Source organism: Aristolochia californica, unplaced genomic scaffold (assembly GCF_029961685.1).
Source record: "Aristolochia californica isolate CCGP_79_NKW_82.1479 unplaced genomic scaffold, dmAriCali1.0.hap1 SCAF_2, whole genome shotgun sequence".
NCBI lineage: Eukaryota > Viridiplantae > Streptophyta > Magnoliopsida > Piperales > Aristolochiaceae > Aristolochia > Aristolochia californica.
In genome coordinates, this window is record NW_027181881.1 from 6,722,131 (window position 1) to 6,732,995 (window position 10,865).

The 10,865-nt window shown below is 38.4% G+C and overlaps 1 protein-coding gene across 1 annotated transcript; it reads right to left on the minus strand.

Moving 5' to 3' along the window:
• Positions 1-543: 543 nt before the first annotated feature.
• On the minus strand, positions 544-7,631 carry LOC137955894 (ARM REPEAT PROTEIN INTERACTING WITH ABF2-like). The gene is made up of 19 exons (XM_068803098.1): positions 7,274-7,631; positions 7,003-7,163; positions 6,302-6,474; positions 6,092-6,212; positions 5,922-5,996; positions 5,744-5,838; positions 5,508-5,583; positions 5,282-5,389; positions 4,768-4,896; positions 4,624-4,692; positions 4,248-4,307; positions 3,954-4,077; positions 3,733-3,872; positions 3,138-3,201; positions 2,299-2,378; positions 1,871-1,935; positions 1,670-1,787; positions 1,459-1,583; positions 544-941 (listed from the first exon to the last, which is right to left on the minus strand). The coding sequence occupies exons 1-19, from the start codon at positions 7,536-7,538 to the stop codon at positions 851-853; spliced, it is 2,139 nt and encodes a 712-aa protein (XP_068659199.1). The 5' UTR covers positions 7,539-7,631; the 3' UTR covers positions 544-850.
• Positions 7,632-10,865: the final 3,234 nt, after the last annotated feature.

Below are 10,865 nucleotides of genomic sequence, written 5' to 3' on the forward strand. Positions count from 1 at the left end.
GGTGCCAAAATGCCATATCCAAGGTGGCAAAATGTCGCAGGCTCATCATACAAGATTCTCTCTCATGACACCATAGTCTTCGCAAGGGCTTCTCGTGATCTTCACATGAAGGCTTGTTCCCCTTTGTCTTGAGGTGCAATTTCGTTCCTCTATCTTCAACATGATTAGATAATTGCAGTGCTTCTATAACTAAAAACCTTCGTATATGGGTTTCATGCAACGAGTCTCAGAAATCAAAAGCATTATGTATTTCTATGGCTTGGGATCCGTCTATAGACTAAGTTGACTGCTTTCAGCTGCACACTTTTATGTCCCTGGTTAACCATTTTTGTTTTTTCAGCATCAATCCAGCTTATCTCCTTTCTAAACGCTTTTTTTTTTTTTTTTTCAATTCAGGAATGGAAGTGATGCTCCTTTCTTACTAACAGTAGCCTTTGAATATCTCAAACTGCATCTGAGACTTCGATGTAAGTCTCAACAAGATCCCTCATAGAAAGGAAAAAAAAACAAAAAACACCCAAGGAGATCATAACGCACATGAACTATGAGGCTTCACCACTCAGCAAAACCTTTAAAAAGCAAAGAACCGATTACATCACCAATGGACTCTACTAAAGTTAGTTAATCAGCTTGCTGCAGAACAAAATTACACCAGAAGCATGTTAGCTTGAGAAGTGGGACACCCAACTTGACAATCAGACAAGGCTACCCGGGAATAATCATTCCTAGCTTTTTCCCCTTTGTTTAATGTCAGCATTGCAAACAATGACAGGACCCCCAATTCCCGACTGTACAATGTTCACCACAGAATTTTGTTAGTTTACCAACCAAGGTCAGAAGTGTCATGCATCTAAAGTCGTGTGCTCCGCTGATTCGACTTGAACACTTTTGAGAAGTAGCAGCGCAGCTCTGGTATGATACGATGGATGAGATGTGAAAACCTGCAAATCAGATCACAAAAAACTCAGTTTGTTACGGTCATAAAACACAAATATAAGTACTGCATTCATTTGCTGCCAGATAACACAAATGTTCTCTGCTTCCAACTTCAAAGTTTGTTTCGGCTTCAATTCTTCCCCACTAAGCAAAGTTTCAAAATCTTTACAAAAACCCACTTGTTCAAAACATTTTATAAATCGCTTCAGAGATCATTTACAAACCCCATCAAACTTAAAAGTCACTAGTGACCAACCCAGACAGCACGTTGTTAAAGCACAAGAAACTATGCACCACCCTTTTCCAAACCTAAAGAAAACACTAGCTATAATATAGTTACTTCATAGATAGGTGACCATGGCAGGACAGGGTGACCGTGCCCAGCACCCACACCCCACCTCCCAAAACAACAAAAAAGAATAAATAAATAAATTACGAATTTTAAGTAACCAAACACTCCTTGCAAGCATATGCATGTTGCATTCATTTATTTGTAAGGGGGGCAGAGAGAGAGAGAGAGACCCAGGCTTATCTCTCATCTTATCAAACTGCTCCAAGATGAACAAAATACAAGTGTGTCTCAATGACATGGCATGGAAGGCCTCAGACAATTCGTACATGGATGAAACATTCTCCAGGAATATATCCTGAAACAGTTTAATTTTGAGTTAGCAAAGACCAATCTCATAAAGGACAAGAAACTACATAGAAGGTACAATTAGTTGATCGTCACCTGTGCAATGGCATACTCGCAAAGGCGCTTAAGACCCTCCAAAAGATACTGATCAGCAGCTCTGAGGAGATCTTGCGCAATATCCAGAGTTACATCAACTGAACCCGTATAGATGAATCTGTGCAAGGTGCAAAAGTAGTATTCTAAAACTTACATAGATTCAATTACCAATATGAAAAGAGAAAAAAACTTCATCCATACCTCATCATCAATTCAAACACCTCCCATCTAATATTTGGAATCTCGATGTCACGTGCATCTTTTTCCTGAAAACACAATTCCAGTTTGGTTTTCTTTGAATGCAAATAAGAAAGGAGAATAACTGCAAAATAATATATTGGTCATAACTTCCAAACAATAGTATATGGGTCATCACAGAAAAATCAGAAGATACATTGGAAAATAATCACACTAAAAAGCATATTAAAGAATGTACAGATAGCAGTTACTTGTATTTAGAATCAAATACAGCTGCAAAAACTGAAATTGTGATATTTTCTATGCTAATGATCTGAAGCATTTGACAATCACACATGAACTACTGGCCATCACCTTTCACACACTCAGAACCCCCACACATAGAGATAGATAGAAAACATGCGAAGATAAAAGCCTAAAAAATTTCTCACCCTGTAACCACCATCAAACATTGCACGAAATGCATCCGAAGAAGCAAGTAAAGCAATTCTGTGAGCGTAAAAGCGTCTACCTAAAACATAGAATGACAAACTAAATTAGAACTAAAAGACCAATAAAACAATATATACAGACCAATATTAAAAGACCCAGTCACAGGCTCAAAGAGGAGACTGGGAACGGCTGAACCAAGGTCATCTGGTTTTGACCACCAATTGACCCAAGGTGACACCAATATGACATCATTTTTAGTAAAAATTAAAAAAAGAGGTCAGAGGAGTCTTTATCAGGACAAAGAAAGGGGCAGACCCCCTCTTCCAATCTTCCACTAGTGGACTGGAGCACACCCTCCCTTCAACCTTGTGGACAACAGGTAGGGCAGGGGATCCCTCCACCACCATTCCAAAGAAAAAGGGGAGATGTGGTGGCCCCCACCCCCTTCCTGTAAATTATAAACACCCACCCACCATTGATAAAAGGAAGGGTGAGGGTTCTTCCCTCATCAGAGCCAAAAAGAGGAAAGGGAGGCAACCAGCACCCCTTTTTCCTTGCTGGCCCCACACAATATGGGCCCAATGGACCAGGCCAGGTCAACCGGGTGACCAGTTGAACTAACAAATCTGATCTGATCAGCTAGGCTTTGACCTTCCTCCGAGCTCAGAGTCTTGCACATGGATAACCCAAATAAGGAACCAGGCCCAGTTGATCCTAGTTCAACCAACCAGTTCCATCCAAGTTTCATTACACTCACACAACCAACTGTAAGACAACCACAAAGAAATTAAGAAAACAAAATCAAATTGAAAAGGCAAAGAGGTGGAAGATAAACAACCTTCAACAAGAAAAGTAACATCCGAAAGTGTTGCACTGTTTACATACTGCTCACCAAGATAAACCTGAAAAAAAAAGACATCAATAAACATCAAGTAATGAAAAGATATTATAAAAAAACTACAAGGTAACAAAATCTAACTAATGATATTAAAGATTTTAATAACAGATTAGCTCCATTGGATCAAGAGACATGGAGAATAAGGCAGCATATTTTGCAATTTCTTAGAAGACTATATTTTAATAAATGACCAGAAGCCAAAAGAAAATCATATTCAAAAGATCAAACAGAAATAAAAACAAACACTGCTGGAAGCAAAAGGCTTGTATTTTTCAATGGATAAGAGCAGAAGGCATGGGCACAGACCACGGTAAATAAATTAAAGAACTATATTAGGATTTCCTACTTCATTGCCTATAGTCACTAACATTCCATTAGAGAATTCTTCTATGGCTTATCCTTTTTCCTAGAAGCAGTTTCAAACCCAAATGTTTTAAATCAACTCAACAAGTTAAACTTGCAAAAATCAAAACTCATAACCATCAGTTGTCTACATTTGTGTACTTTTTTATCGATTAGTCATAGACATCTGAACCTGTGGTGTTGGCGATGGGGGTGCAGCATCCATGGGTGAGAGTGCCATGGCCTTGTTGGCCATCTTGTATAGTGCTACAGAACCATCTTGCTGCTGCTTTGGATTGTTTGACGCAAGAAGACCCAAAAGCAACTCCAAACCTGCTCAGAGACAAACATGGTTCACACAAATGCACATGCAGGAGAGAAACTGAAGAAAAATGGTATGAGACTAGCTCATACCATTATTATCAATGAATATCTGTCTTTGATCATCAGGAGAACAAAGGTGAGCAAGTGCTACAGCAACCCGCCGTTGAACAGCCTTCTCTCCCACATGCATCATATATAATAAGTGCTTCAATACCTGTCAAACGAAATGATAATGCTTGTCAAAATTTAAAAATCACATGTAACAGGTAATTTCTAGTAATAACATGTCTTGGATGTTAAGAGATAGCGAGAGAGAGAGAGAGAGAGAGAGAGAGAGAAGCATATATGCAAAAATCTGTTGTCCTCTGGAAAGACAAACCATACCCTTTCATGAATCTTCTCCTCTAATCTTTTCAATGTTTTTGCCACACAATCTTTCGTTGCCTGTTATTGTAATTGTCACACCCATGTCAGCAGTGTTATGGAACTAGGACCAATTACATAAGGCTGGGCAATAATTTCACAGCAACTTATACCAAGTAAAGCAACAAAATATTGAAGATAATTATACTCATTCAACCCATCCAACATGCCATACTTCTTTTGAATGTTAAATATACAAGCACACACACCCCTTAACTCCTGGTGAGACTTGAACACAAGACTTCACACTAGAAACCGCCCCATACAATCATTGAGCCAAAGGCCCAACAACTCATGTCAACATCATAGGTTAAAAGTATCCGAGCTAAGAACATACTTGAACAATGAATTCTCCATCCTGAAGCTTCTGAACCCCCCCAACCCTGATGAAGTCAGAGACATTGTCCTGCAGATAAAAAAGAATCACTCCCTTTCTAGTGCCAAATAAGAACTACATATCAACATTATGTGCACATTATACCTCATTGTCAGCTAGACCATAAAGAGCAAATGCAGCATTATGTTGCAGAGATCCGTTCTTGGAGTCAAGAAGCTTCAGCAAAGGCACTAGACCTCCATTGTGAGCAATACCAGCTTGATTGTGTGTATCCTAATAAAGAAATGCAGCATTAATAGAGTAAAAAATCTGCCTGCTAAAAGCCAATCTAAAAAACATTCATGAGGTACACATTCAAGCATAATGGAGAGAGGTATTTCAGCACCTATGCCTATATATATATGTCAGAGAAGGTGAGAGATATTTATTACCTTCTCCACAAAAAAGGAAAAAAAGGACAAAAAAAAAAATTCCACGCAAATAAGAAACAAAGGAAGAGGAAACAAAGCTATTTGAAGAAATCTGTCTACTTGGATAGTTGGCAGATAAAATTGTCCTATGGCTGTCTGTCTAGCCCATTGCCGACAGGAAGCTAAGACTCCAGTGCACTTTTCCCATTTGAACCACACAGCCATAAAAAAAGAATAATGTGAACAACCTGTGCCAACCTCCCTAGTGCAAAAGCTGACATCTCTTTAAGTTGAATATCTGGAGATTGCAGCATCTCAATCAAAGGTCTTACTGCGCCTCTCTGTACAATGTGAACCTGCTAGCAACTCAAATATCAGGGAACATGGTAAAATCAAATGAGCTGTTTGACAGAATCAGAAGTAATAGGATTCCTTTCAAAAGAAGAGAGAGAGAGAGAGAGGTCCTGAAACAACCTTGCAATCTGAATCAGTTGCAGCAAATTGACCAAGTAATAGTGCGGCTTCCCTTTGGCTCTCTGAACAACAGGAACTGTAGCACCATGAAATTAATGTCATAGACTGCAATTTGATATGCTAATTTAAGGCACAGAAAAACCAACAAATATGGAATTCAAAACAAATAAGTAAGGATAAACACATCTGCTCAAAGAACAAACATAGATACCATAAGAAGCCATATTCAACTATACCTCAGTAAGCCAATAACAGGTTGCAGAGCCCCAGCAAGGAGAACTTCTTTCTTAATGTTTGGAGATGAATGGACTAGGTTACCTATAACACCAACCTATTGAACACAAGGAATTATTTCAAGCCACTGAAGTAAAGCTACTAAGCTCATCCAGAAAACAGTTCGTGTTGGAAACTTACTGCCTCATAGTGTATTGCAGCATCCTCTGATCGAAGCATTAAGATCAGGGTTGGAAGAGCATTGCATTCGACAATCTGTGAAGTGTATGATATACACAACATAAACCTATGTCTAGTACGAGTTTCATGAAAACAAAGTAATTAAGAATTACTGAAAAGAATAGTCAAACCTGATTCTTGTTATCATCATTTTTAAATGCCAGAGTTCGTAGTGCTCCAGCAACTGCCCTTTGTACCTTTGTATCAGTGGAATCAAGTAACTCAACAAGAGGAGGAATCCCCCCTTCAACCCTGAAAAGATGGGTCAGTGCATTAAAAAATGAGTTATCATTACAAAATAACAACGATTGTTCATTGGAAAAGTAATCCGCCCACCAAACCTGACAGAGGTTTTGATGATACTATTCTCATGAGCAAGATTAGTGATAGCATCAGCTGCTCTACGAATAACACCGTTGACAGCACGGGAGTTGGAACCATCCTTACGCCTCTTCAATAGACTTACAAGATGAGAAAGCGCTCCACTGTCTACTATCAGCTGTTGGTGCTCTGGCTGTCATACCAAGAAAGCACAGGCATAAGTAACAAGGTCTAAAGAGAAATCAAACAGAACAGTTCCTGATAAGTAACAAGAAGAAACAGCTATTATAGTGAAAGAACATAGGATGGGAGGATTTAGAACAGCTTTTCAGACTCCAGAAAAGTTGCAAAGATTTGGAAACCACGCCAATTTGCCATAAATTAGTAACACAAAACAGATAGACAAAAGATTACTAGCAAACACCGTGTCTCGGGACTGAAAATAGCAGAAACGCAATTGCTAATCTACAAAACTGCCAGTAGGTATTCAACTATATCAAAATACGAGACAAAAAAAAAAAAAAAGAAGGAAATAGTACACAAAAAAATTTATACAGCGAAGGAAAATCACATTATATTGCTGTTAACGTAACATCGGCACTGCCCAAAACAAGCACCCTACTGCAACTACAGAATTGTGTACAGAAAACAGAAATTTTGAATAAAAGCAACTCAAGCTTCCAAGGGGGAAAAAAGATCAAGAAACCAGATCCTTGATTACCTTGACCGCTAGAAGTCCTAAAGCAAACGCGCTTCCTTTCTCCACCTCATGTTCAAACGGCCTCTGCCCTCCGTCACTCTCTCTTAAGACTGGGGGAGCTTGTAGATGCTTAACCAGCGCGGGTACCGCACCAGCTTCCACTATAACATTCACAACCTCCTCTACGAGAAATAACAGGTAATAATCTCAAAACACCGAAGAACAGTAAATAGATAAATAAAGGACTCTGATTTTTCTGTCCTTCCATTTTTATCATTTTTCGTATAGTTACCGTTCTTAGCGAGTTCAGCGAGAACATGAGTGGCGCACTTGGCGGCAGATCGATCAGCCTCTCTCCACGAAAAAGTAGAGCAGAGTATTTTAACTTGCGCCTGAATCTGAGAGACTAGGGTTTGGTGAGGATCAGCTGACAGCACAGAGACTAAAGGTTTATGTTGTTCTTCTTCTTCCTCCTCTTCGTCGTCTTCAATTTTCACTTCAAATTTTCTTTTCTGCCCTTTTCTCTCCGGAAGCGGCTGCTCGTGCTGCTGCTCCATGGGAGACGGGAGGAGAGAGGAAAGGTAGGGGGTAGAGATTGCAGGATTTTGAGGGTGACAGAGGAAAGAGAAGAAGGGTATTTTGGTCAGAGAAGGGAAAAAAGAGCTTTCCGGAGTCGGGAATGGGAGTTTCCTGTCATTTTGTAACAGGCTGATTATCTGAATTCCAAACTAACCCCGCCTCTTTTTTTTTTTTTAATTTTTAAGCTAAATGGCGCCGGCTGACGTTATTGGTCATTCGAAAAAGAAGCACCTGAGACGCGCGTTTTGGTCTCCATCTGTAACACGTCTGCCCCCTGGTCACGTCAATTAATGTTTGATTATGCGCACAAACTACATTAGTTGCCTTTTACAAGCGTCTCATATTAAAAAACTCTGGGAGCTAAATAGGCCTTCTCGGGTAGCAAGAAGCGAGACCGCTTTGCACGTTGAGGGGAATCCGGAGTACGCGCGCCCTTATAGTGCAGAAGCCGTAGAGGCCGTTGATGAAGGGTGGACTTGTTTAAAAACATCCAGAAATCATAGCCGTCCATCTTCCAATCTGTACCACGTAGATCATGTGCGCCCGATCACTGTTGAGTGAATTATTTCAGTTGGTAGAGCCACGTTCATTGAAATTGCCACCAAACCAAATTATTGCTTCGACCTTATTTCTTACGGTAAATAATGATCATTCTAAGGGGTAAAACAGTCCATAAAAAGCCAAGGTGAGGCCAATTAAAAGAGACACAGAACAGAAAGAAAGCAGTAGTTGAGTGATTTAGAAATCGAATCAATCGTAAATGAGATGGTAGAAGTGGGGAAGAAAACCGTAGATTTCCATCGAAAAGGATCTGCCGTCTGCGAAGAATGTGTTTCCGGCAGCTCCGTTTGATCTCCTGGATGCAGAAAGAGCAACTGTGGCTGCTAAAATACGAGGCACTTTCTCCGTTTTCTATATGCTCGGCTTTTAAAGTGGATTCAGACTGCCGAGTGTCCTTGCCGGACAAGATACTACATTTCACGAAACGCTGCATTTACTCAAAAAGAGGAGGAAATCTTGGCACTGGAATGACTTCAGAATGTGGAATTTTACATCTCTGTCGAAATCCAGAAGAGGCCAGGAGACATATCCAGGTACGGAAATGCCTTGTCGTTGCATCTGTTTAGGACTTTTGTAGCCATTTAAACTAAAATTTTAAGATTTAAAGCAAGAAAAAAATGCCGAAAGAAAGGAAAAGGAGACCTACAAATTTTGAGAAGAAAGTAACCTCAAGTGATAATTGGTTGGTGAGGAAAATGATGTTTCATCATTAATAATAATGAAGGAATGTAAGTGCTTCAGCCTTGACTTCATTTATAGATTAAACTAGCTTTCTTCGGTTCATCTCATCGCCTCCACGACTGGAATTTTTCGTTCCAATTTCACAGAGTTTTGCAAGCAATTCGATCGAAATGCTGGAGGCATGAAGCTTTGGCCCACCATCGGCTAAAAATCTGGTCACTAGGCGTCATTCTTTCAACTTTCAAACTCGCACACTCTAGCCTTTGATTTGATAACCCATTTAAAAGTACAAACAATTATTGTGACTAATAGCCTTATGGGCTTGTCGGTTTGTCTTCTCGTGTGGGATGTCCAAATACAGAACCAGTCTATGGCTTTGTTCCACCTGGTTGCTAACTTGTTTATCATTATGTTGTCGAAGCCTATAACTATACTTTCAGAGGCTTGACATTAGAAGATTTGAACTTCTGATATGTATAAAACCTGCTATATATGTAGAACTCCAGATAGTTAAATTTTATAACCACACTATTACAATTTATTTTTCTAAAGAGCAGTTTTGCACAACCCATGCCTCAGCTTTGTGTCTGCCTTGTTCAATCTTCAATGTTATAGTTGGTTAAGTTCTTTTTTTTTTTTTTTTTTTTTTTTTTGCGATGGAAGGTACTGGGCTAGGCAACTATTCTGAAGTATTTTATAACAAATATAATGCATAATTTTTTGTTATTTTTTTTTTATCTTGAGATGTGTCTGCCATTATAACCCCAAGCATTTTATTATAATGTATTAATTACTAATATTTACTAGCTACAATGTAAATAATGTTCTTTGTTCTTGAAACTATTACTTTTTTTTTACTTTATCTTCATAATATTGGAATTTCAAAGTGACTATAAGAGTCAAGGTTATGGAATCTAAACTAGATTGGAGATTTGAATCTAGTTCAATTGAACCTTGCACCTAATTGGGTCAAATATTTCAAAAACCTTGGAAAGAAAAAAAAACTAGCGAATGACTAATCTTAACTAACAAACTACAAAAATCTAACTTCGACTAGACAAGTCTTCTCTCTTCGTCTTCTAGAACATAGATAGGGAAATGTGGGGACAATCACATACCGAACAAACTTTTTTCACATTGTGTTGTTCTTTTTTTTTTTTTTTGGACTTTTGAGGTTTAGCTACCCATCATAAGCCAAAATGTGTTTTTATTACAATTTTTCTAATTAATAATATTTATTAGTTATAAATGCCAATAATATTTTTATTCTTGAAACAATTACTATTGTTGTTCTTATCATCATTATCTTGGTTTCATCAATCATGGAGTTAAGGGCACTAACCATGGTATTTAATCACTATTGTCATCGATATTGAGGGGATTTATCCTTATGGGTTATTCCACCTTTGTTCATTGTTAAATAATCTAATGGCATATCTTGTAATTAAGAGGTACACTTTTGTAATTACTAAAAGGTTTTTTGTGTTTTGATATTTATCATGTATACCCAATTCTAAAAATAAGAGGATTAGAGAGGTCAAGCTCACCACTTGATTTCCTCTCTACCACATGAGTTCTCCTATTCCCTCTCTTCTTCTTCTCTTCTTCTCTCTTTTGTTTCTCCTTCTTCTCCTCTTCTCAAGCATGGAACCTTAATCTAGCATGGTATCGGAGCAAGGGTTCAAGGGATACAAAACAAGTTGCTTTAAGTCAAGTCAAGCTTATTAGAAGACGTCCAAGTTCAACCTCTGGAGGATGAAGTTGTTGAAAAAAAATCCAACACAACTCTCGATTAGTTAAAGGTCTATTCATCCCTATCCTTTGTATATCTTTTGTCATTGAAATACTAGCTATGAGTCACTAAAATGGACATCCAAATCAAGGGACATTTTTCTCAAAAAAGGGTCTTTTTTTTTTGCGAAAAAAAGGGTTGTCTACTGGTCTAATTTAGGGTTATTGAAATCTCTTTCATTAAGCCCTTAAATTGATGCAAAAAACTCCTTCACATGAAATAATAATAAAAAAAACTCCTCTATAGTGCTAGGATAAAAGTCTTGATTTGA

Coding starts and splice junctions, on each gene's coding strand:
- LOC137955894 (XM_068803098.1), bottom strand. CDS start 7,538: ATGGAGCAGCAGCACGAGCAGCCGCTTCCGGAGAGAAAAGGGCAGAAA. Junction 3,202..3,732: donor CCCCATCGCCAACACCACAG/GTTCAGATGTCT, acceptor TTTTTTTTTCAG/GTTTATCTTGGTGAGCAGTA. Junction 2,379..3,137: donor TGTTACTTTTCTTGTTGAAG/GTTGTTTATCTT, acceptor TCTATGTTTTAG/GTAGACGCTTTTACGCTCAC.